Raw genomic sequence first — 26615 nt, forward strand, 5'->3', positions numbered from 1 at the left:
GTCTTTCCATACATTTACCAGAAAACTCCTCTAGCTCCTCTTGCCTGCATGCTCTGAAGAAAATATCAGGTGTTATAATCTCCTCAATGTCTTCAGCAGAAAGGAACAACGTAAATTCACTGAGCTCCTGGTACAGCCTTATTGTCCTTTGGAGCAAGTGATCTTTGATCAGTAAGTGGTCCCAGCAATTCCCTAGATCCTGCTTTTGATGAGTTTAAAGAATATTCTGCCATTACTTTGAGCATCATTCAGAAGAATTCTTCAAACTCTGTAATGATTTCTTGTTTACATTTGGTCTGTTTCATACAATGTCATGTGCAGCCATTACCAGTTACCCCAGCTGGGAGATTCTGGATCAATTAAGACAATTAATATTTGTTGAAAGAAAAATAAAAGCACCAATTTTTATACTCACCCACAGGATCTTTATTTTTTGAGGGACATGGAAAATTGCTTAAGAAATTAAATTTATTGATGCATCTCAATTATAGCAGAACACTGCTTGGCTCACTTATGATACTTTATTTTTATTTTATTTTATTTTATTTTATTTTATTTTATTTTATTTTATTTTATTTTATTTTATTTTATTTTATTTATTTTATTTTATTTATTAGTTTACATTATTTTATTTTACTTTATTTTATTTTATTTTTAACACAAGACTGCTGATGCAAACTTTCCCAGCAGCTGAGAAGATGAAGACTGTAATTCAGAGCTAGTGTCACTGTCATAATCTGGATTGGAAGAAGATCTCTGTGAGTTTCCTTATGTTTTTTCTTAGAAACCAAACAGAACACCTGTATTACAACTGCAGTGTTCAATAGCTTGAAATAACACAAAATATGTGCGTTTAATTTTCTGAAAACAAGATTTCTCTTTCTTTGTTTTCTGCTTAGGGGGGAGGAATTTGTATCTTTGCTTTCTAGGTTAGTTAGGGAAAAAAAAAAAAGAGACAGAGAGAGAGTGCTAGGAATAAAAGAAAAAGAATCACAGAATCACAGAACTGTAGGGGTTGGAAGGGACCTCGAGAGATCATCAGGTCCAACCCCCCTGCCAAAGCAGCTTCCTTAGAGCAGGCTGCCCAGGTAGGCATCCAGATGGCCCTTAAATAACTCCAGAGAAGGAGACTCCACAACCTCCCTGGGCAGCCTGTTGCAGTGCTCCATCACCCTCACCGTGAAGAAGTTTTTGCACATTGGTGTGGAATTTCCTGTGCATCATCTTTTGGCCATTACCCATTGTACTGTCCCCACAAACCACTGAAAAGAGTTTGGCCAAATCCCTCTGTCTCCCTCCCACACTTCAGGTATTTATACACATTGATAAGATCCCCTCTCAGTCTTCTCTTCTCCAGGCTGAACAGACCCAGGTCTCTCAGCCTTTCCTGAAGCCCTGTATCACCTTTGTGGCCCTCTGCTGGACTCTTTCCAGGAGATCCCTGTCTTTTTTGTACCGGGGAGCCTAGTACTGGACACAGTACTCCAGGTGAGGCTTGACCAGAGCAGAGTAGAGCGTGAGGATCACCTCCCTTGACCTGCTGGCCACACTCCTTTTAATACACTTCAGGATCCCCTTGGCACTCTTGGCCACCAGGGCACAGTGCTGGCTCATGGTCAACCTGTCGTCTACCAGGACCCCAGATCCTTCTCCTCAGAGCTCCTCTCCAGCAGGTTGCCCCCCAGCCTGTACGGATACTTCGGGTTGTTCCTTCCCAGGTGTAGGACTCTACACTTGCTCTTATTAAACCTCATTTGGTTTCTTCCTGCCCATCTGTACTGCCTGTCCAGGTCTCATTGAATGGCAGCACAGCCTTCTGGTGTGTCAGCCAGAAGAAGTAGAAAGTAGAAAATAAATCTGGAAGAATATCAGAAGTATTGTTGTACATATGAAACTTAGAGTAAAATATATGCCCTTCACTTCTAAAAAATCATAACCATACCAGTTTCAATTCCCAACCTTTTGTGTTCTAGTGAATTCTACTAAATTATGTCCAACTCTTTTGCTGGACTCAGCCATAACAAAAGGCATAACTATTCAAACACAATCAGTCATTCATTCACTATAAAACTATTAAAATCAAAATGTTAGACTTTTATACAGATGTCCAAACATTTTACTTGCTTGAAATGGAAACCTTTGCTTTTTTCTTACCTTGGCTACTCTTGCGATATCATTAAACTGTGTTTTTAGTTCTTCTCGAGCTGCTTCTCCAAAAAAAACATCCTCAGTTTTTTCATGCAGTTCTGCAGCTTTTTCAATGAGTTGCTGTAAATCAACAGAGTGATCCTCTATCTCAGAAACAATAGCTTGGAAGTGGTCCAGCTGAGCAAACTTCTCCTTCAGACCAATCTGTGGTTCTAAAGGCTGCTCCATTTTGTGATTCAATTTCTCTAACCACTGCTCCAGTTGGTTTTTCCTTTCCAGGTATTCATTCCACTGGCTAATGACAGACTCTAGGCAGCTTACATTAAAAGAAACATATATGGTACAGATGAGAACACTCGAAAGGTCTAAAAAAAAAGAGCTTGCATATACCGTAATTTTTACATTATACAGACATCTTTAATACATCTAGTATTTACTTTTTCCTTCATCTTGTTTTAGTTTTGTGTCAACTTAATCCATGCTATTCTAGAATTTCTGTGTTCTTTAGGCTACTACATATAACCTGATACAACTGCTTCCCTGGTACAGGTTACATGAGCAATCTGTCTGTCTCAGAAATGCACATTTCAGTGTCTAGCAAATCAAAATATAGAGCATTATTGGAGCTCTTTACAGCCACAGTAATAAAATGTACAGCATCCTATTAGGTTATTGACAATTAAGAGAGCTCCTGGTAACTTTTTAAAAGAATGAATAAATTATAAATTGTCCATTTTATCATTAAGAATAAATATACCCTTCTGTTATATATTGCTCCTTCTAACAGATCTCCGGGTCTTTCTGGGACTTGGCTTGAGGAATGTAATTCTGATTCCACTGGACTTAGTAGCTGAGTGTGTGGTAAAGATTTTGTTTAAAATGTAATAGTAATATTGTAATGTAATGTTATAGTAATATAAATAATATTTTATGACACAAAGTGGATGAAATTAAAATGAAATCTTAAAGGTTTCCCACCATAATTTTCTACATAGCATTGTATTACAATTTTGGCATAAGTAAGAAAGTGGCATCACTTCTCATTGAAGAACTCCAGTTTTATACCATAGCTCACTGACAACTCATATTTAAGACTCAGATACCCTAATGAAGAGAAAGCTTTGTTTTCATTAGACAGCTAAGGAATTAAGATCATGAAGAAGGGCCCATTTCTATCCAATAATGACTAAAGTCATTATTGAAAGAGGCAGTGCTTATAAAACCTGTAGATGAAAGCAGCAAGGGAGGGCATGCTGCTAGTATGGATAACAGGATTTAAATGTCAGATGTTGTTAAAAGAAGAAAAGAAAGATGGAATTTGATGAAGAAAAAAAAAATCAATTCTGGACTGTATTAAGAAGGTTGTTATATGAAGTAGAAAATAGTGATATTCTATTCAGAATTAATAAGTTCTCAAATACCGTAAGACATCAGCCCATTTTAAATTATCTTCTATGAAAAATGTAGACAAACGAGCAGTAGTCTGCAATTTATTGAAAAGGAAACATGGATTAAAGCGGCCCAGAAAGAGATGCTGGGGTCCTTCAAATGTATTAAAAAGTTCTCACACAGGCAATAGCAAAAAAATTTTAATTTCCAGTGAAGTTAAGGTAAGAATAAATTAGCTGCATTTTCAGGCAAGGCAAGGAAAAAAAGAGAAAGATAATTGAGGAATCCTCCTAGAGTTTTGTAAGGAAAAGGTATATAAATATTTGTCAGCTTTTCTTGGTTCTGCCCCAGTTCAATAATTCAGCAAGCCCTTTCTAGATTTTTCTTTGAATGAATTTGGATGATTACTACTTCTTCTTAAGTGACCATCTCATATGAAACTTGATTCAGCTGATAGGGTGAAGGTGAACTCTCTGCTTTTTTTTTTTTTTTTTTTTTTTTTTTACAGAAGGATGTATTTCTTCAGGTAATTTTGATTCTTTCTGATGATGTATGTAGCTTTTCCCTCAGGTGTGAATGAATGGTCTCATGTGTTGTAAGGTACCTCTTTTGTCATAAGCAAAGATATGAGGGTTTGACCTGTGTTTTCTAGTTAGTTTTACCTCTGCCAATTCACTGATGTGTTGATGATGTCATTCCATACATCCTTCAGTGTTTGTAACTCTGTATGTATCACCTTTTGTCCTTCCTCATTGCTGCTTCTAAGTGCTTGTTCTCCTTTGCCAATGGCCATGTTCAACTTAACTTCACCATCGCCTTTGAGTAAGAGGATTTCCTGTGAGGCAAAATGAATCAAAATATTAAGTGAAATCCTTTGAGAGATGAAATTCTTCCAGTAAAAGACATCATTTACCCTTGATAACCATACCATGTATGAATTCTTAGGCACCTGGTTTTGTTAGCGTCTGTACCTTGATATGTGCAAGTAACCCAACAGTTTTCCCAAAAGCCATACAGGTATTTCTCTGCATTGGTCCTAAAATATTGCTCACATTGCAGTAGATAATGAATAGGTTAAGCATTGCACAGAAAGACAGCAACATACAGTGGTATCTACACTGATGACCTTCCTATCTGTCCTGTTCTTGAAGACCTACTGTAACAGATATGTCACAGAGTCTCTCCATGTGAACGATTCCAAGACTTCTCCTCCATTAGGAAGATATATATATTTTTAAAACCTGAATGCACATTTTCATAGTTGGTTATTCTTCATTAACTACAATACCTTGCCTCTGTCTTCATTACACTTTATTTCTCACACTGCATCTCCCAATTTGTTAAGATCACTTTAAATTCAAATTTCTCTCCTTAATAACAGTATGAAGCATAAAATACAAAATTATTTCTTTTCCATTGATGTGGCCCTCACACAATGTTAATTGATGTATACTCTCCACTTTAATCTTTACCTGAATTTGTGTCAGTCGTTTCTCTAGTGTGGCTTTGCTACCGACTGTGCTCTCTGATGATGCCAGTTTATCCTGAACCTCTTTCACCCATGACCACATGCTCTGCAATGCCTCCTCCAAAGTGAGATGCTCCTGGAGTGCAAGCTGACATGTCCTCAGCTTATCCTTGACTGTTTTGACCATGTTTTGATAATTAGTGAGATGCTGAGAGGCCAGGCGCACTTCCCTTCCTGCACCATGTCCTTCCTCATTTAAAGCCTGTGCCATTTGGGACAGCTTATCAAAAGATTCCCTGAAAGAAAAATATTGAGGCTGAAAAATCAGTTTCAAAAAGCATATGACATTGTAATAGCAACTATGAGAAGTCATGAAGGGTGCTGACATAATCATCTACTCCACAAATATGAATGTCTAATTAACAGAAAATCTAGCTGGGAGAGACTGAAAGGAAATATTAGCAGTATGTATCAACTAATATCATTACTCATATATAGTGCCATTTCTTGCAGATTTTGATACTCCAAATTATCACACTGGAATCTTTGTGTTACATATTTAAATTAAAAGCTAACTTTTTTTCTTTTTGGCTATCAGACATCCAGTTCTTCATGAACTGCTACCTTTTTGTACCTGCCAAAACTTCTGAGGAGTTTATAACCTTTGACATGTAAGAATGTATGATGGAAAAGTCAGGCCATTTGCCCAGCATTAGACACTAACTCTGGGGTTCAGTACAAGGCTCAGTAAAAGGAGTTAAAACTCTGGCCTTATATAGCCTCAGTTAATCTACTACTGGATAACCCTTCCAGATATCCTGTGATTAAAAGGAATTTATATAGACGGAATTTAGACCAAAATGTCTTGCAACAGTCTCAAGAGGATAGATAGTGACTGTGTTTCTTTTTAGCATTCTGTGAGCCTTGAATAGCTGACTACTATTTCTGTTCAATATTCACTAACATAATAAAGATAATAAAAATTGAAAAGCCACAATGTAGTAAAAAAAAAAAAAAAAAAAAGCCATTAATTTGCCTGGATGTCAATCCACTCACTGAGTCTAAAATCTAGAAATACTTATCAGCCAATTTATTAGTAAATAATGTTAATATTATTTAATATTAATATGAATAATTAATATTATTTAATAACATAATAATGTTATTTGGTCTCTTTATACAAAGTCAACTCTATAGGAAAGTAGAATCTGCTAACCCAGTTAGATCTAGGTGTTGCAGGACAGAAAAAAGAATAAAATTTTATAAATTGATGTGATGATATATGATGTTTTTACTATTGCTTTTACTATCAATGATATTTTTCAGGCTTCATTTATTAATGAACTAAGATATACTTTTCTTAATGAGAAATGTGTCTATATCAAATTCTGGTATTGTCTTGAAGTTCAAATTTCCTTAAAACAGGGAATATCTGGACTCAGTCTATTTTTAGAATATATTGCAACACTTTTTTCTGTCTTTCACAAACACACTTTACCCAAACAGTTCACTTTCAGTATTACTTTAACAGAGGGGAAAATGAGAGTATTTTAGGAAAAGTGTTTCATACTACCTTGAAGTCAGTAACTCTTCCAGGAAGTTTTCCACTTTCTGCACCTCCTTTTTCTTCTCAGGAATAAGCTGTTTGCTCTCTCCTAATGCTTCTGTGCTTATTCTTTCTTCCATGTCATGTAACCACAGGCTGAGTTTCTTGTAGTGATCTTCAAAACTACAGAACAGATAAATATTTACTTAAAAATATTTCTCAGGTGTAGTACAGTTAGCAAAGTTAACCGAGTTAAGTTAACTCAGTTCTTTCAATATCCAAAAGACCAGGAAACCAAAGCTAGGTATAAGTTTCATTCTTGGCAAATAGGAGTTGTACACAAAACATAATTCCACGGTGACTACTAATCTAAAAATATTCAGCAACTCTCTAAAAATGTTCAGCAAAATCATGGGAACTACAGTCAGAAAAGAAGCCCTCAAAATTTAAAGTGGCAGTGCTTTTATTTATTACTAGACTCAGTAAAGACAGAGCACAAGAAATATTTTTCTTCCAAATCCCCAAATCCTCATAATGATATTTTTAAGAGGAAAAAAAATGGGTAGAAATTGATTTTTACTCATTATTGATACATGCAATACCTGGAGTGTTGTGCTTTTAATTTGTCTGGCAAAGTGGAATCTTGAGTGTTCAGAACTCAACAAAACAGGCTCTAAGTTCCTATGTTTGCAAGCTTTTTACTTACATGAAGGCACACCAACCCACCCTGCTCTTTTATCATTATTGACACACCAAATTTGCTTTCAATTAGCAACAGTTTGGAATCTAATTATACCTAAAAGCATTTGATGTCCCCAAATTCCAAGGTGTAATTTAAGAGTGTTTTCTTACTATCTCTTTAGGAAATATGTAAATCTGGAATAGGACAGGACAGGTGCCAGCTGTTCAGAAAGCACATACTATCTTCAAATGCCGGGGCAGAACTTGGAAATTCATCATACCTTTTCCTCCCCTGAAAGTGCATTTGAATTACTGAGACCCCAACTTCTGATCTGGGATCACAAGAGCTACATGGTTCTTCCACATATATGATCCTGACACTTAAGCTAATACTCTCAGAGCTGGACTTGCTGTATTATTATTATTAATTATTATTATTATTATTATTATTATTATTATTATTATTATTATTATTATTATTATTATTATTATATCATCGTCATCATTATCATTATTATCATCATTATTATTAATTATTATTATTATTAGTAGTAGTAGTTTTTAGAAGAGAACCTCATTTTGTCTTAAATATTTCCAAAGAAAAAGAGCAAACAGGACTAGAGTAACTGGAAATCATTTCAAATTGTGTCCTGTACTTCCAGTCTGAACATTTCATGCAGTCTATCTTCAACTTACCTTCCCAGGTGTGAAGCACAAGCTTCCAGGGCCTGCTTATCATTTAGACACTGTTTGAAGAATTCATGGAAGTTCTCATTAGACTTTGCTATTTGCTCCTGAATATGGATCACAACTGGTTTGGGTAAGCAAGCATACAAACTTTCTCCTTCCTTGCAGGCAGCATCTAACTTGTTTCGTCCCTCACTAATAGAATCCATCACGATCTGTGTGATGAAAGAATACTGTTTAAACATGTAAGATTTGATAAAGATAAGCAATATATATGTTAGAAGATGAGAACCATTTCAAGAAATGGAACAAAATCCAATGGATAGTTCAAATAAAATTTTATTAAGTGATGCTATAATTCACAGAGCTTGATTTTCCTATCTGTCCCCAAGACGGCCCTGTTTTTCTCTGGATAGTTTAGTGATGTCCGAAAGATGTTAGGCATTTCAGTAATTATGGTTGCTTGCACTAGCTGTCTGCTCTGTTTGTGCTCTGTCCCAGCAATAGACAAGATTTGATACATCTGTGTAAATCTGAAGGACTGAGTAACCGTAAAATGGGAAGGGGAGGGGAGGGAAGGGGAGGGAAAAGGATTAAAAAACAGAAAAAAAATGAAAAGTTCAGATACATCAACCTCTTACTCTTCCAGAAAGTAAACTCTGATATTTCAGAACAGTGAATGTAAATTTTATTTCCTTTACAGTACATGTAGCTTTGTTGAACTAGTCTTACATTGCCTTATTGGAAACAAAATCATATGCATGATAGGTTCTACAAATTATTTTAGAGATATAATTTGATACATGTAGTTGTACTGTCAATTACTATTTTATTTATTTATTTATTACTATACCTGCAAATCATGTAGCTTTGCCTCTATAGCTTTGCTGTCTCCAGACCTGTCAGATGATGTTTTTACTGCAGCCTTCACATCAGAAAACCATTCCTGGAATTCTTGCATAGAATCTTATTTGATAAAAAAAAAATATAGAGAAGAGAATATATATATATATACATATATATATATATATATATATATATATATATATATATATATATATATATATATATATTTAAGAAGCAGCATTAAGCACAATACTGTGCAGCTGTCTCCCACACTTATTTATCCTTTATCCTTCAGGAACCATGTGTAATAGCTAACAGGATGAGCCTCACTGTTTTTACTGACACTGGGTGATGAGATTCATTTCACAAAAAGTCAGATGTTTACACAGCAAACATCCAAATTTCAAGAGTCATACTAGGTTCCCCTTTATAGTCAATGGAAAGACAGACACTTCCAGGTTACTATTTATCCCAATTTGATGTTAGATAAACATCTAGCTTAACATCTAAGATTAAAAAATGCATACTTCTCTCCAGTTATTTACCAGAGAAGCCAGGAACTACTCCAAATGAGTACTTTTTCATTATAAAGATTTCCATATGGTTAAATACATCTCTGAATAACAAATACACAAAGTGTATTTATGCATTAGAGATGTATACTAAGGAAGAATCTGTGAGAATATGAGGCAGTAACATAGAAGTTGAAGAAAGGTGAGTTGCCATTTATGTATTTTACATGTCTAAATTTGAATTCTGTTTTTGTAAAATGCATTGTTTCGTAGCAGATGGTAAATGACCACTTGCTAACTTTCTGAAAGGCTCCATACAAAAATAAAGTTGTAATTGCAAGTGACATCACTGGAAACTCTGGCAGCCTCCAGAATGATTCATGGCTGTGGGCTAACGGTTCATATTAACGAGCCTGAAAACTCACAGAGGAAATGTTTTTCCAAGGACTCTTGCAAGCTGGCCTGTGTTCTGGAACAGAGCTGAATCACAGTCTCATATTTCTTTATTAATGAAGTGACAGTGCCACCAAGAGTTTCCAGCTCTACAGAATGGTACTTGCGGCACAGTCTATTGAGGTTCTCACGCGCTGAATCAATGCTGCTCTGCTGAAGCTGTAGGTCTTTTTGTGTTTCCTGAAAATGAAGTTATAACATAAATATGACATTTTTAAATAAACGAATGAGCCCTGTATTTTCTCAAGCGTTTCTGCTCCTCCCATATATTCCTTTATTCTACGGTCTATTGCAAGTCTAGGCACAATCAAGGGAAGAAGTACTGGATCTGGATCATGCTTCCTGAACTTGCCAAGTGAAATGAATTCTTGAAACTAAAGATCCAGCAAATATATACAAAATTTACTGTTTATTATTGTTTAACTTTATTTTTTTTTTAAACAAAACATATTGAATTACAATAATTGTTTTCAGAAAAGTCTGAAATTACATGTGAGATGCACTATGACACTGGTATTTACTGGGACTTCTGAATGAAAAGGAGTTTTCATTTGACTAGAGAGGAATACCTATAACCAAATTAAATTTGAATTAGCTGGTATATCAGCATTAACATGTGATCACAATGAAAAAAGATTTCCATATTGTTTGTCCTGTTATGATGTACATAATTGTATGCAATCAAGAGAACTCTAGCATCTAGACAAAAGAATTGTTATATATGAGGACTGAAGAGTATTTCTGAGGTAGAAGCTTGTGTTAAATTCAGTTAAGCCCAGGGGCTTTTACTTTGGTGAGTTATATGTTCATAACTTACTACACAAGGAATTGAATGGACTTGTAAACATAACCAGTTCTCATCACATCAAGGACCATGTTATTCATTATAATTTTCTGAAAGTTTTGCATAAAGTTAATAGTTTTTTAGAACCTCTATTCATTGGTGCAACTTTTGAAGAGTATCAGTATTTTCTAATATTCTAGTAGCTCTGCAGGAGATGTATAATACTTAACTGTTGTTATACCTAGGTAGCGAAAACTGTGACAGTAAAAACAGAAGTTTGCTGCATTAAAAAGAAATATATTCATTTTCTTCAACACTGACCTTCACTTTATTCAGAGCTTCAGGATTCAGGTTATGTGCACAGCTTAAAAGTGTATCTTCCACTTTTGTTAACCAGTCTGTTGTCTGATCAATAAAATTCTGTAACTGCATCTTCTGAGTACTGAAATCTTTTAGTGTCTCTTTTGCTGTCTCAGACATTTCTTTGGCATGTTCCAGCTTTTGCCTTAAATCTGATTCTATAAACTAAAAGAAAAATGTTAACTTTAAAAATACTTAAATAAAACATTTATAATGAGAACTGGAAACGTATTGAAAAAATGTAAGGTAGGAAAGTTATACACATTAAAAATTTGCTCCATGACTAAGTATGCTTTCATGGATAAAAAAATATCAGCCATTCAGGATCAAATCTTAGATATACAGTAATCCAAAGAAGGAATACTAACTTCTTGAAAGCTAGAATGCAAAATGTTATTATCCACTTCTGAAATAAATTAAACAGCCGATCTTTTACTATTTCCATTTCTAGTACTATTATATTTTATATTTCTATTTTATATTACTATTATATATTATATTTAATTGTTTGCCATATATATATATACAACATCACCTAATTACTACTAGCTCTATACAATAAATATTGGTGATATGGGGGAGAAGTAAGAGTACTGAGAATCCCACTGTAAAGCAGATTGAAGAAAACACACACAAAAAATGTTTAATCACAGCATTATATGAAATTATAGTAGATGCTAGTTGTAAACATTTTACTAATAAAAGGTAAATCAAACAACTTATGATAGGATAATATCTACCACAGTTTTACTGTGGATATGGTGTACATTTTTATCGTATTTATCATATTCAGTATTTGGAAATAGGTGTCTGTTGGTAAGTAGGGATATACTGCAACATAATATGCTCTAGGTTTTACACTTTAAGTGAATAAATATTAAATTTATTATAAAAAAATAAATTTATTAAATTTATTAAAATAAATTTAATTTCATAATAAATTAAACATGATGTTTTATTCTCACAAAGGAAACAATTTCTGAGAACATAAGCATTACTACATAGCTTGCGCATCTTGATAATATAGGGTTCTTGATCAGTATCTGATTAGTAATTTAGGCTTATGTTTACAGTCAGTGCAAAATGTGGACAAGACCTGAATGTTAGATTAAATTAAAATCTGATACCTGTGCTTGAAATAACTATCTACTGAGATACTTCCTTGCTGCGGAAATCACAGAAGTCAGACTATCTTTTAAAATTTCTGACATGTTGAAAACAGATAACCTCACATATCAATTTCCTTTTGAAATCCAACTTCAAAAATATTCATATTTTTGCTTTTGCATCTCTCCTAGATTATAAAAAAAAGTATGAAACTAACCAACAACAACAGTTCAAGAGCTTATCTTCAGTGCTCCTATTTTATCTTTATCTACTAACAGTTCTGGACACTAATTTGAGACTACTAAAGAACACTTATAGTTAAGCATAGTCTGTGATTAACAGTATCTATTTTACCTGAAGATCTGCAGGAGGCTCTTGACTATGAGTCAGGTCTTTGAGCTCTGAAATTTTAGAGCTGAGCTGCTCCAGCTTCTGTTCTTTATCCTTGACTTGAGACTGTAGAAGAGATGTAGTCAAAGTTTCATACCAAACTACAAGAAGGTTTTAGAGCTTGGAAAGGATGCTCCATGAGTTGGAAAAAATGAACAATATGATGAGGTTTAGCAACCAACAGCAAGCACAGTTCTGTTAGTTTCCTTCTCTAAAGCTCTCCCATTTCTTTTCCTTTATTAGAATCGGCTCAGATTTTTTTCCCTCCATTTAAATAACCAGACATATTTTTAGCATTTAAAAATACAACAGCTTTAGTTTCCTAAAAGTGGCTGAATAAAGATTGGAATGTCATTGTTTATTTGACTGGAAAAATCTACTGTGGTTGTTAGCTTCCACTAAGTAGCATGCAGAGCATAATAGATGTACTCTGTTTTTTATTACAAGGAAATGAGACCTCAGAACAAAAATAGACAGAACTAAAAGTCACACTCAAAATGGAATTAAAAATGTTGTTATATATACACTGACGTGTCAGGACCTTATATTTATTGCAGTCATAGATATCCACATTATAAATAAATATTCTGTTTATTTTAAAAGCAACAGAAATATAAAAGAGAAAAATATAATCTGTATAATTGTAGTTTTGAAGTACTAAGCAAGAAATTAATGTTTGTGCCACGTTACCCAAACTTTCATTCAAAAAAATCAAAGGCCACTCCAGTTAAATGATTGGACTGTGGATTTCAGGATTAAACAGCTACGCTTAACTTCAGCACCATTCATGAATGGTAGAAATTCAGGTGGCTTTAGAAGAATCCTCAAGGGGATGTTCTAGGAGCATATAATATTAGCTAATATGAGCTAATTGAGAAAGAGACCAGTGTTATGGACAATATATGAGATTTTTCTGTCCATGTGAAATGTGTCAGTGAACTGCCTTTCCTTTGCAAAAGACACTACAAAAAAGTATTATGAACAATGCATTCTGTGACTGCAGATGTATTCACAGTCCTCATGCTTTCTGTTGTTCTGGCTCTCCTTGAGTCAGGTACACCTGTGGTTTGGGTGTTGGCTGCTGTTACTCCAAAGAAGTTCAAATAGTAATGAAGTTAGGTGGTTTGACTGTCATGGTTGTCACAAAGACATTAGATAGAGTTTGTCCTCAGCAAAATACTGAATTAGCACCATTTCATCTTCTATTGTACTTGTATATGTACACTGTGCATCTTTGTAAGGACATTAGTTATTTCAAATGAAGTAGAATATAACTCATTCTATGGTTGACCTGCTGTACATTTTAAGCCAGTGGTGGCAGAATGCTTCCTGAACACTGATTATATTCTGAAATCTGTTTAACGCTATTCAGAAAAGAAAGAGAGCATGTTACTGAACTTGTTATAACCTGACATTAAAATTTGCATTACAGTCCACCATAACTTTATTATTATAGTGGCTGGAGACTCTATCTTTTAAGCTGAGATTTTAGAAGTTGCTCATTGCTTAACTTCAGGTGATGTCTAAAATTTCCATGAGCTTCTACTGGACCATCGCTCAGTCCAATATCCAAATTTTTGAAATTTTTGTCCTTGCAAGAACACATGGTCACGTACTGCTAGAGTCAAAATGACTATGGCATTTAGATGGAGTAAGCGCTGTGCCATTCTTGTTTCTGTCAGAAGCAGACAGCTTCAAAATTAGACCGAAGTGTCTATGCTAGCTGCTGCATTTGTGATACCATTGCTTGAGCAGGGGACACAGTGGTCTAAAGCCGTGCAGGTTTATCTATGTGCCTTATTTCACTGGAGATTTTCGCCCAAATCTTTTTTATTAACAATTTATGTGTAAACACCTGGAAGTCTTTCAGGATGACCTCCATTCTCTGACTGTTACTCAAGTTGCCGATGTCTTCATTCAGTTGAGAAATACATTTATTGCACCATCCATCCATTTCTTTTCCAATTTTCAGGATGTCATCCCATAAAGATACACTTACACTCAGCCGGTCTATGTTGTCTTCAATCCTTTCTGACACCTTTTAAGAAAGGAGAACACATAAATACATTCAAAAATTATTTTTAGATTCCTTTTAGATTTTGAAGCCAATTTTAAGACAAATAATTAGTTAGCGTAGGCAAAATAATTCTCCTCTTAGAGTTATGCAAAAGTTCTAAAATCTAATTTGAATTTAGTTTCCTAGATGATAAAATAAATAAAAATCATATGTTACTATTTCTAAAAAGCTGTATGTGTTTTGTTTGTTTGTTTTTTTGTTTTTACTGGGAAATCATTTCAGGTTCAAATAAAATTTGTTATTAAAAACAGCTACATTTATCTTTCTTATGTGATAAAAGAATTTGCTATCAAAGCAGTATAAATATGAAAATTAAAAAATATTAGTTTCTATATTATGTTTCTCTGCTATAATGTCTCTCCCAATGTATTCACATCTTTAATGATGTAACTTAATATAATATAATTTACTGCTTTATTTATTTAGTAAAACTTACAGTCATGAAGTAATACTGGCACACATTAGGCAAGAATCCAATTCAAATTTATATTCTGAGTAGGTCTACAACAGTTACATTCATACATTGTTACAAGATTTTTTTAAGTGTAGCAAATGAATGTCATTGCTGTGTACTATCCCTATGATATCATATTAAATATCATATATTTTAGAGTAAACTTTACAAAAAACTGCATATTCTAAGGAAATACTAGTACTTTAACCTTTGCTCAATTAAAAACTATATTTTGTGTAAAAACACCAGATTCTTACATCTAGCCATTTGTCCACCATAGAGTTCATATCTGTTTTCACCACAGTGCAGTCGCAGTTATGAATTCTTTTCAATTCTGCTAACAAATGTTTTCCTTTATTGGTGAAAGTATCCAGATCTTTTTGTTTATCACTCAGGTTGTTCTTGGCTGCTTCATGCTGTGGACATAAATATTTGCTTGTTTAATGAAGACACAAAGAAAAAAAAATAACCCATTTTTTCGGGCACTCATCTCTAGGCCAGTGGTGTATACGTGTATTATTCATTTGAAAATTTATTCATTAGATCCTAAAATGTTAAAATAGCAAAAATCAAATACCCATTAATGGATTTCACAGAAAAAAAAAAAAAAAAAAAAAAAAAAAAAAGGAAGAAAGGACTATATTCTTTCCTCACCAGAATCAGAAGAACTTAAATCTTGAATGTCAGTGTGTCAAGATTCGACAGTAAATTCAAGGAACTTGAAAGACAGCCTAATGGCACATTTCAAACAGAAAATCCTGATGAAATCAAAGATCACTTAAATCTCTCAAATGAAAATATATGTAATTACCTTCAATAAAGTTCTCTTGACATCTTCATGATCCTTCCAAATAGATTTGATCACGGAAGCACTGTCAGCACTGTCTATGACTTTCATTACTGTTGACCTCAAGCTCTGATATTCTTTCATCAGATCAATAAGAATACAGGACTGCTCCTTTCTGTAATGGTAAAAGTCTGTGTTAGAGTAATTCATGTTTATGTTTATGATGGAAAGTGAATGTAGTATAACAATTCAGCATGAAGGAATCAGAATGCAGTCCTAAACATATTTTGGGCGGTCAAGGAAATATATTTAGCTTTCACAAATCACCGGCGCTCCATACATCACCAAGCACCTCACTGAAGAGGCAGTATATCAATCACCACCTCATCCATATCATATTGTGAAGCAAAAGACTTGAGCAAAAGAAACACTAAAACTGGAATTCAAGTTTCTCACTTCCTAAGTTTAGCATCTTACTAACGAGAAACCACATTGTAATAATGTTGAGAATTGCAATTAATTTTTTAACCTCTTCCTTTAACATGGAGTATTTTTTGGATAAGAAGCAGAAGTAACAGCTAAATCTGTTGCAAGGTAAGTCTAACTATTCTGTTCTCCAATTATCAGATGACAATCCTATGTGTTTAAAACATTATATTCAACTCACCTGCCATTGTATCATTGTATTGATAATATAAATAGTTATAAATATAAATAAATAACCGGATGCTAAGAAAGGTGTTTTTGTTTTGTTTTGTTTTTGTTTTTGTTTTTCCCCTTTCTAGAAAAGCCTACTTCTGTTCAGGCAATAGACAGAAGGAAAGAATCTATTGGTGTTTATGCTGAAGAAAGAGAGGTGAGATTAATATCTTGGATACACTTAATTGTAGAACAGTGTTTACCAATGAAAGGAATTTGGGAAATATGACATTGCAAAGAGATGCAATTGCTTTAAGACCTGGACCTTTTCTGAATGTTCCAAAACACTCTCCAAAAATAGTCATGGTTAGGAGGGTTTAAAATTGTGCATATATGAGAGAGAAAACTGTTCAAAATAAATCAGGAAAAAAATATATATTTTTAAAAAATAGTAAATTAGTAAAATAAATTAGTAAAAATAAATCAGTAAAATAAATTAATAAAAATAAATATTTTTACTTTAGAAAGCAACCATGAGGTATGTCATAGTTTTGGCTGGGACAAAGTTAATTTTCTTTGTAGAGACACATATAATGTTATGTTTGGGATTTTTGATGAGAATAATACCGATAATACACTGCTGTTTTAGGTGCCGCAGGGCAGTGCTCACACACAGCCAAGGAATATTCTTCTCTTTTACTGCCTGCAGTGTACTTCCAGCAGGAAGCTGGGGGTGCACCAGGAGCTGGGAGGGGACACAGCCAGGACAGCTGGCCTGGGCTGGCCAGGGAAATATCCACACCATGCAGTGTCACGTTCAGCAATAAAAAGCTGGGGTAAAGAAGCAGGAAGGGGGGATGTTTGGAGTGATGGTGTTTTTCTTCCCAAGAAACCATTAGAGGTAGTGAGCCCCAATCTCCTGGAAGTGGCTGAACTGCTGAGTTCCAGTGGCAGCCTGCTGATGAGAAGCAGCTTGATTTGCATTTCTTTTACACACAATTTTTGCTTTACCTGGTAAACTCTGTATCTCAACCCATGAGTTCTTGCACATTTACCTTTCCAATTATTTCCTCCATCCCAACTGGGGAGAGTGAGTGAGGGTCTGGGTGGTGCTTGCCTGCCTGCTGGGTTTAAACCACATCAGGGTACCTGAGTATTTTCCAGTTTTAGGTATAAAGATACACCTACTGCATGTGACAACTGCACAACTGATTTACCCTCAATAACGCATCTATCAGAGGCAGCTATTTTAATAATACATGTTCTTCATTGCCAAAGTGGTGCTATCTAGTTTTTGGCACATCAGTACAGAAATTACTTGGTTTACTATTATTAAGAACTTCTACAGATAAGAAAAATGGGTTGTACCAACATGCAACATGAAATACAAATTAGTAGCACTGCTAAAGAAAAAGAAGTGGTAAAGATTTTTTTAACAAAACCATTGTTTTCATTGACTTAGTTCAAGTTTATATATCTCCTAAAAATACACTAGAAAAATAGACTGAATTCAGCTGGGAAAAAAATAAAAGCAAAAATGTAATCCATGTAGTTGTACAGATTTTTTTTTTTTTTTTTGCAGAAGGGATATAAAACAGGGATGGATATTTACAAATATATGTATCATTGCAATCAAGAAAAAAGGAACAATAGCAGCCAGTAAATCAAATAAAATGTGGGGATCACCAAACTGCATCTTTCCATTTAAGTATTAGTCAGGCTTGGAACTGTTCTGCTTCTGCCCTTAGACAAAAATCATTCACTGAGGATGATGTAGTATTGAATGTATCTAGCACTTAATTTTAATAATCAAATTTTAAAAAGAACATTTGAAGAAGTTTTCTTTAAATATAAGAAAAGGCAGCTAAAACGAAGAAAATGTTAAGACAAGTTTAATTAGATTCTTTATTTCTGTAGTTTCTTTCTTTCTTTATCAACTTTCATTGATATATGTAAGTGTATAATACACTTACACTGATAAACGTAAGATCTACTTACTTTTCATTTATAACTTTCTCAGTGTCCTCCCACAGAGATTCTAAGTGGTTAATCTCTTTGTCGATTTCAGAAGCAAGTGTTATATCTTTTTGGGCTATTTGCTTTGCTTTGTCCATGAGCCATTGGAGTTCATGCTGGTGAGAACTCAATTCTTCATCCAACTGGTTAAAGACCCTCAATCTGCAAGTTAAAAGTCAGGTTACAAATTTACTTATCTTCATTTTCACGTAAGGGAAACCTATGCTATATGGTATTTCTAATAACTGTTGGGAGTTTTGCTTCATTTGAACAAAATAATTTTCTGTGACAAAGACTTTCTTCTCTGTTCTTTCAGTATAAAAGGTTTGAGAGACAGTTTGAGAGACAGAAAGTTCTGTTCATGTTTTCCCTCCACCCAAACATCTCACTTCCAAAATTTGACTAAATAGATATATGGATTCACATGCCTTGCAAAATGGCAAGTAATAAGACATCCAGGCAGAAAATTCACATGTGCCTCCAACTCATAAAAAAATCTAGGGACTGCAAGCAAATGAAGAGATGCCAATCTCAAACATTTATACTGTTTTTACCTTTGCTGGAGGGCTTGCAGCGTTGCTTCTCGTAGGCCCTCCTTGTCAGCCTTTTCCTCAGTATCTTCAATACTCTTCAGCAGCTGTTCTTTATGTTCCATGAAGGATCTTCTCAACGTTGCAAGAGCTTCTGCCTCACTCTGTTTTGTTCCCAGCAGATTTTGAACTGCCTCCAGTTCTAAGCACAGATTATCCACCACAGCCCTACATGAAGTCCTCTGCTCAGAATTCCCATGTTTCAGATGATATTGGGCCTTAGTAAGCGAACCGTCCAAACTGACAGCAACAGTTTCCAATTTGTTAAGAGACTGAATAACATCATGGAGTTCCTTCTCCAACAACTCTGACTTAGCTTTATCCATATTTCCAGTTTTCTCCACTGTCTGCCTGAGCTGGTGAAGTACTCCTGATGAAGCACTATGGAGCCCCAGGAATACCTGCAGCTGATTCAGAGCCTCTTGTCTTTGGCTAGTTATTTGACTTGCCTCCTGGAAGATCTGAAAGCAATCTTCAGTCTTTCCTTGCAATGTCTGCTGGTCCTCTGGACAGCTGAAAGAACATAATTTATCTAAATGTTCCTTCAGACTTCGGAATTGCTGCTTCTTACTTTCAATTTCCATTAAGTGGTTCTATTGGAAAGAAAGAAAATATGAGAGCTGGGTTTCCTTTTCCAACCAGAAGTTCAGAAAACATTGTAGTATTAAACTTAGGATTAAAACGAGTACTATTGATTTTTTTTGAGATTTTAGTAAGAACAGTTTGGTGTTACAGTTTTGTTTCAGGCTGGTCAAATGATTGAAATGTGTATGTGGCTGCAACAGAGTATTAATTTTCAAGCACAAGTAAACGACCTCCTGCTAGTTTTAGATGAGTGTTTATCAGAATACACTGCACAATCTGTCAGCCTTTACTTTTTACATCCAAAAGTTTACCTTATTTTGAGATGCAGCCAGTACTTGATCAGCTGTGTTTATCTCTGAAGTGGCTTGTAGTTCAGCAAGAAACTGCTTAATCCAATCTGAAAAACTAAGTAGGAGCTCATCAAACTGTCCATGCTCAGCAACAAGAGATTGAAGGAGGTTGATCCTATAGGATGTCAAATGCAAATATGAATGCAGTTGACCTAAATTAATCATTTACCATATTCAAAACCATAGCTGACTGGACAGAATTAAAATCACTGCCAGGTAGAAAGAAAGAAGGAAATGTAGATCTATGTTACAAAAGTAATGACTACTGTGCTGATTACTTAACTGGGAAGCACTACCTGAAAGTATAAAATCAGGTCTTCCTTTATTCTACCATCCTGTTCATATCAACTGTTAGAAGCCCGCCAAGCCACCAAGGTATGGCTTCTTCAACTTTTCTTCATAGTGGTAGACCCAACAAAGAGAAGCTAACTTTAAGTTCTGTTTATCCTATCTGCAACACTGCATGTGAGGTAAATGTCTTATAAATGTAGGCAGAGGATGAGTAGCTTTAAAAAAGGCCTCACCATTCATCCATTGCAAGACTTCCCTTTGAAATTTCTCTATGTGATTTTCAACATGAAAATTTATGAAGAAGCCTGTTATATTGTAAAATAATTGTATTGATAAAGAACCTAACAAAATATTGTCATTGACCAGGGTCTATTATTTAAGACACGTTACAAATAGCAAAATATGTACATTCATCACCAAAACAAATGAAATCTAAACAATACTATATGACATGGTTTTGAAAAGGAGGCAATGTTCCTGAGTCTGATATTAGCTAGTAGCCCAACAATTAAGCCCAAAGTGGGTTTAATAAGACAGCTTTTCACAAGATAAAGCATATAACTGAAGAAATGAAAAGCAGATATTACAGATTCCGGAAGTAATTTAGGAAGTCACTTGAGAACATGTAATCGAGGAAGCGAAACACTATCTCCATTTCTGGCACCATACTCCTTGCAATAAACATCTTCTATCAAAGAAACAGGGGAGTTTATCCCAAAAAGACAACATGATAAATCTGTAGGATTCCCCACATCCCTTTCCTAGGAGCACAGTGTGCAAAGTGACCCTTAAATCTTTGTTTTCCTAATGATAATACTGTAAAACTAGGTTTCAGGACTGGGATTCCTAACTGAGGTATTGGTTACTCTCATTCAACATACAAAAAACATTCTGAGGCACAAACCTTCTATTGACAGTTTGTGGTAAAGCTTTCCACCTTTCATCCAGCTCTTTAAATTTATCTTTTATTGCTTTCACACACTCTTTGGAAGCTGTTGGGAACAGTGACTCATTTAACTGTAACAGGCTCGCATAGACTGAAGCATGAGGCTCAAAATCTGCTCTCAAATCCTGAGAAAACAATGGAATGTGCAGAATTTAGATTAAATATGGCATCATATTATGTCAAATAACAATAAATCATTAAAAAAAAAAATCAACTTAGACTTTCCTATAAAACCACTGTGAAACAAGTGAATGAGCTCCAAATACTTGGAGGAACTGAGATCCATTAGGACACAAAGGTATTCAATATCTCTCAGGTAGCTAAAGCTGCCTCTGTATTTCAAGAAGGATTCATCAAAAACTGTTTTCCTTTCTCTCTCTTAGGACAAAGTGTGACCTTTCCATATAGCTCTACTGTCTGATAAAAATGGCTAAAATCGAGAGTAAATTTTGCAACATATTTTCTGTGCAGCATCAGAATTATGAGGAAATATTGGCCCAAACAAAGAAACAAAATAGTAATTTTCCTTCCCTTCATTCATTTAAAAGTCAAATTATGGATTGATTGGTGTCATGGAGTGTGTAAAGGATGCTACATCTGTCCAACTGCTTCCTATTAATCTAAAAACAAATGCCAGGAAAAATACATGTATATGTTAGAATAGGATGAAAATCTTGCACTTAAAAAAGCAAAAGGAAATCAGACTTGTGAATTCTACATCCCTGAATATTTTGCTGTCACACCAACATTCTTCACACGAGAAAAGGAAAGTAACATTGATTAATAAAGGAATTTATCTAGAGTAAAGATCCTCTGGCAAGCAGACCAATGATAAATATATAGGATATGCCAGGATATATTTTCTTCTTGAGCAGACATTCTATATTTTCAAATATTTTTCCTGACTTTTTTTTTTTTTTTGATAAAACAAGAAAAAAATAGGAATATTTCCCTAAAACATTTCCAAAGTCCAGAATCAAGTGACTTTTCAGATGACAATTGAGCAAGCACATCCTTTAGATGATACAGAAACAAACTAGGATATGTAGGGGAATGATCTTGGGAATGATCTTTCAAATGAAACGTACCTGCAGAGACTGCAGTTCACCTGCCACCTTAACTCTGTCAGCAGAAACATACTGCTCTGAAGGCCTGGCTGCAGCTTCACACCCCTCCAGCCAGGCCAGGAAAGAAGAGAGCTCTTTCTCCTGCCTAAGAAAATCACAACATAGTGATCAATTCATGTCTTCCTCATCATATCATGGACTGACTGTAGAAAGATCTCTGCATCCATCATAACAGACATAGGAGCTTACTCACTTCTGCCACTGAGCCAGGAGAGTCTCCAGTAAGATCTGCTTCTCTTTAGCATTTTTTAGCACCTTTTCATAGTTTTGCTGTAACACTGTAACTTCCTGAGCAGTTTTTTCTTTGTTGGCCACCTTTCGGGCACAGGCTGAGAGAGAGGCCAGAGTGTTGCCCAGTTTTTCCACAGTATGACAAAGGTCCTAATGAACATGTAAAAGAAAGAGAAGTTGTATACATTAATAGCAAAACTACAGTAACAAAGGTGGGAAAAAAAATAAATCTATACTTCCATCAGGAGTTTGAAGCAATGCCATACCCCCCAGATCATGAAGCTACTGTATAAATTAAGCTTCTCTCACATCTATCCTAGATACACGGGTCCAAGTATATCAATGACCACTAGCTTACAGTGGGAAAAGACTTTCCTAAGAACAGTGTTAAAGTAAAAAAACAGTCATAAATGAAACAGTAAGATCTTCTGAACTGGCACACAACACAGCATGATCATGTAGGACAATGATCCAAATTCCAAAGAAAACATTTGCTTTAACTTATTCAGATACAGTAACAACCAAGGCTCCTGCCAGCCTGTGAAGACTGCCACAACCCATGTCAAGGGAGAAATAGGGAACAGTTACAGTAAGCTCCTGTCAGCATCACCATAGCTGACTCCTGTCAGCGCCTTTTCATAGAAATGGCATGCAATGTTGACTAGACTTTCCAGTGTTGCCATTACTAAAGGGCTGGGAAACTTGTTCACTTGAAAACGAACCAAAAGTGGTAAAATGAGCTAGAAAAGCACAAAATAAAATACATTTAATACGACTGAAATTCCAATTTACAGGTGTGCAACAATAACAGTTATGGTTATAATGACCATCATGGAATAAATCATATATAGGATAAATACGTATTATACAGCAAAACACTGCTGCTATTTAAACTAAATAATAATAATAATAATTAATTTCACATTAAGGTATTGGATCAACATGATCCTGTGGACAGGACAGGAATACAACAGTATACTCAGTATATTCATAATGTTTAAAAGCCAGTAACAATAATGATTACATATGTTGTCTAAATGAATTTTCTATATGCTAGTTCTTTTTCTTGAACAAATATCAAGCTTTTTTTTGAAGTGCTTCGGCTAAGATCTTCCTTGCATAAAGACTTTGCAATTAGTTATCACTAAACTCAAAAGGAAATTACATGTATTCTTCTGCAATATACAACTAAGCATTTTTACAGAGTTTTCTCAGAAAGGAAGACAATGACTATCATGGAAAAACATTATGTACTTATAGACGCAGAAAAAATTCTGCATACACCAAGTTCACTGAGATTTGGGCTTATCTGTAGTCTGAATACCAGTCCAACTTTCTCATAAAAATCCTTGAGGAGCAATAGAACAACACCTACCAGACTTGTTTCTTCTATTGAAATATTCATATGGCATATGAAATTAAAAACAAAAACCTGAAGGCCCATTTAATACTTTTGGTGGTCGTTTTTCTAGAGGAGGGAGAAAGCCGTCCAAGCCTGTCTGAAATGGTGAGAGGACGTAGTACAGGAAAGCTGCTGCATCTCTGGGGCTGCCCACCCCAAGAGGCAGCCGCTGCCTCCTTGTGTTTCCATTCCAGGCTGTGTGGCATCAGGCAGACACAGGTCCAGAATTAGGGTTTCTGTGAGGAGCTCACTGTGGCTCCATTTCCCTGGACTCAGTGGCAGGATTCACTGACCATGTGCTTACCATGCAATCCTGCAGGACTCCATATGTTTCCAGTGATGAACTGCATAATGTGAGAGGCTCAGCTAACTTAGTTTCAAATTCAGACACTGACTGTTGCACCTATGAAGAAAAGGAAGCAAATAGTAATAATGATAAAACAGCCTAAAATTATCAAGAAATATACATGATGCTTCATGAAACATACATGATGCTTCAAATGACATTTTATAAATATTTAGTGCCAAGAGAATATTACATCAAATTTATTTATTTATTTATTTATTTATTTATTGTAGTTCTGGATGGTTTTTTAAGTTAAAAGTTGCTAACTGTGCTCTGCTACTTGGAACTGAGACAATAATAATATCCAAATTATTCCCTTATGATGTATCATATTCACACACAAACAATCTTAGATTGGAATTACGTAGTTTGTACAAATAAACTAGACACTAGATATGTTTTACCATTCTCCATCCAGAAGAATCACTTAGGTTTTCTAAAAGACAGTATAAATTTTTGAGTATGTATAATTTAATGTCTTCCTGAACTTGCGTTTTAAGTCACTCAAAGCAAAAATTTACCTATGGAAGTCTTGCAATTGCCTTAAAAAGCTACTCATACATTCTAGTGCATTCTCTTATAATATGGTATTTTATATTTAATTTTGGAAAAATTGAATAATTCAATAAATTGCTGCAAATAGCTCAGTAGATTTTATATTGTCTACCTGTTTCAGACATTCTTCATACTTCTGCTGTGCTGATACATTCCCTGTGATTGTTCCTTCCAATCTCTGTGCATGATCTCTTAGCTCTTCCCAATACCTTTTGATATGAGTCAGTTTGGCTTTAATATGGGCACATTCTCCAGAGGTAACAAACTGGGAAAATGACTCAGCTTCCTCTTCTAGTTTTGAGATTCCAGTTATTTTACCATCTATTTCATTATTAATAACCTAAAATGTAAAGTAATAGTAAATAAAGTAGCACAACAGGTTTTTAATGATCAGAATAACATTTTATACTTCCTTTCTGTGAAGGAATATTCTCACCAATATTCTTAATTTAAAATGTGAGAGGAGAGCTCATTGACTTCGTGAAATATCTGGTTATGAAAGTCTTTACTATGTCCTGTATTTCTCCCTTTCTTCTTTTGATTAGCAATGGAAAAGGTTTAAAATTCAGCCTGACACAAAAACAGTGTCCACGAAGAAGAATTAGAATTTGCTGAGGTGCATATTATAATCAGTAGGCAAAATGGTTCATAATTTACCATCTCGAATCTTGCAAATTAATATGCAATTCTCTTGAGGATTCAAAATATTTGTAAGAAGAAATAAGTAAATGTGCAATTGAAAACAACATTGTTAAGAAATCAAACCTTATGATCGGATTAATTGCTTTTAATAAATTTTCAAGCACTAACGAAATAAAACATGCTATGATTCGAGAACCAATAGAGGTTGTTTTCCTATTCTAATTTAAATTTCTATTGTATAGTAAAGTATAAATGAAATTAGATGTTGTGGTAAGGTGAGTGCACCCCCCAAGAAGAGGATTAAATAAAGAAACACATTACAGTATAAATTTAATTTACCATGAAACAATGGTGATAACAGTCTTTGGCACTTTTCAGCTGTCTCCTAAGTCCATTACTAAATGCATGAAGATTAAGAAACACTGGCTTTATATTTCACTAAGTACATGACAACAGCTTCCTCTGTTTTTTCCTCACTTTTATTGCAAATTAGAGGTAAACCTGAAACCTATAACATGCAAGAAATAAACTTGTGGTATTATATATTTGGTGGCTATTTATTCAAAAAGCATTTGTGAACTTGGAGATACATTTTCTTTTCAGGACAGAATTCTTTTAAATTCAGCAGATGTAGCATGTCCTTGGAGTTCATTTCAAAAGGAGTGAAAAAAATGCACTGGGGAGGGAATTGAGAGAGCCTAAAGAGCCCATTGGAATTGAAAGTGGCAATAAGATTCTTAGATATAACATTGTTATATGTTATATATATATAACATATATATATATATATATATATGTTGATATGTACGTACATGACATCAACCTAAAACTTTCCTGAATATGCACTCTCAAAGGTATTAAAATTGTCCACCTTCTGGTATAATTGTGATAAAAATATGATGCCTTACTTATATATCTCATAAGTAGCTTTCTGCAACATTCAGAGTCTAGAATTAGCAGGCTGACAGTACAGGAAAAAAAAAGAAAAAAAGAAAAAGTGGTACAGGAAGCATTTATAGAGTCTATGCAATATATGCTGAATTAATTCAGATTATAAAATATCCTTTTTTTTTTTTTTTTTTTTTTTTATGAGAATATGACGCAGAGGAAAAATACTAGAATTACATCCCTAAAGCTGAAATCATCTAACAATCCAGCAGATATAAATTAGGCAGCACTTGTTTACTCCCACACTATTCAGTTAAA

The 26615-nt window shown here is 34.6% G+C and overlaps 1 protein-coding gene across 2 annotated transcripts in view; it reads right to left on the minus strand.

Moving 5' to 3' along the window:
- The window catches only part of SYNE1 (spectrin repeat containing nuclear envelope protein 1), a 308749-nt gene that overhangs the window by 167167 nt on the left and 114967 nt on the right, over positions 1 to 26615 (minus strand). For both annotated transcript variants that reach the window (XM_038177603.2, XM_038177600.2), the window contains 20 exons: positions 24880 to 25107; positions 24171 to 24269; positions 22427 to 22614; positions 22195 to 22318; positions 21065 to 21231; positions 19831 to 19984; positions 18899 to 19527; positions 18327 to 18506; positions 15714 to 15864; positions 15160 to 15318; positions 14227 to 14409; positions 12336 to 12437; positions 10836 to 11039; positions 9703 to 9910; positions 8773 to 8885; positions 7929 to 8134; positions 6579 to 6734; positions 5010 to 5301; positions 4200 to 4372; positions 2155 to 2464 (listed from right to left, as the gene is read on the minus strand). In XM_038177603.2, the coding sequence (XP_038033531.2) occupies positions 2155 to 2464; positions 4200 to 4372; positions 5010 to 5301; positions 6579 to 6734; positions 7929 to 8134; positions 8773 to 8885; positions 9703 to 9910; positions 10836 to 11039; positions 12336 to 12437; positions 14227 to 14409; positions 15160 to 15318; positions 15714 to 15864; positions 18327 to 18506; positions 18899 to 19527; positions 19831 to 19984; positions 21065 to 21231; positions 22195 to 22318; positions 22427 to 22614; positions 24171 to 24269; positions 24880 to 25107 (4026 nt within the window). The remainder of the gene's footprint in view (positions 1 to 2154; positions 2465 to 4199; positions 4373 to 5009; positions 5302 to 6578; positions 6735 to 7928; positions 8135 to 8772; positions 8886 to 9702; positions 9911 to 10835; positions 11040 to 12335; positions 12438 to 14226; positions 14410 to 15159; positions 15319 to 15713; positions 15865 to 18326; positions 18507 to 18898; positions 19528 to 19830; positions 19985 to 21064; positions 21232 to 22194; positions 22319 to 22426; positions 22615 to 24170; positions 24270 to 24879; positions 25108 to 26615) is intronic.

Source organism: Anas platyrhynchos, chromosome 3 (assembly GCF_047663525.1).
Source record: "Anas platyrhynchos isolate ZD024472 breed Pekin duck chromosome 3, IASCAAS_PekinDuck_T2T, whole genome shotgun sequence".
Taxonomy (NCBI): domain Eukaryota; kingdom Metazoa; phylum Chordata; class Aves; order Anseriformes; family Anatidae; genus Anas; species Anas platyrhynchos.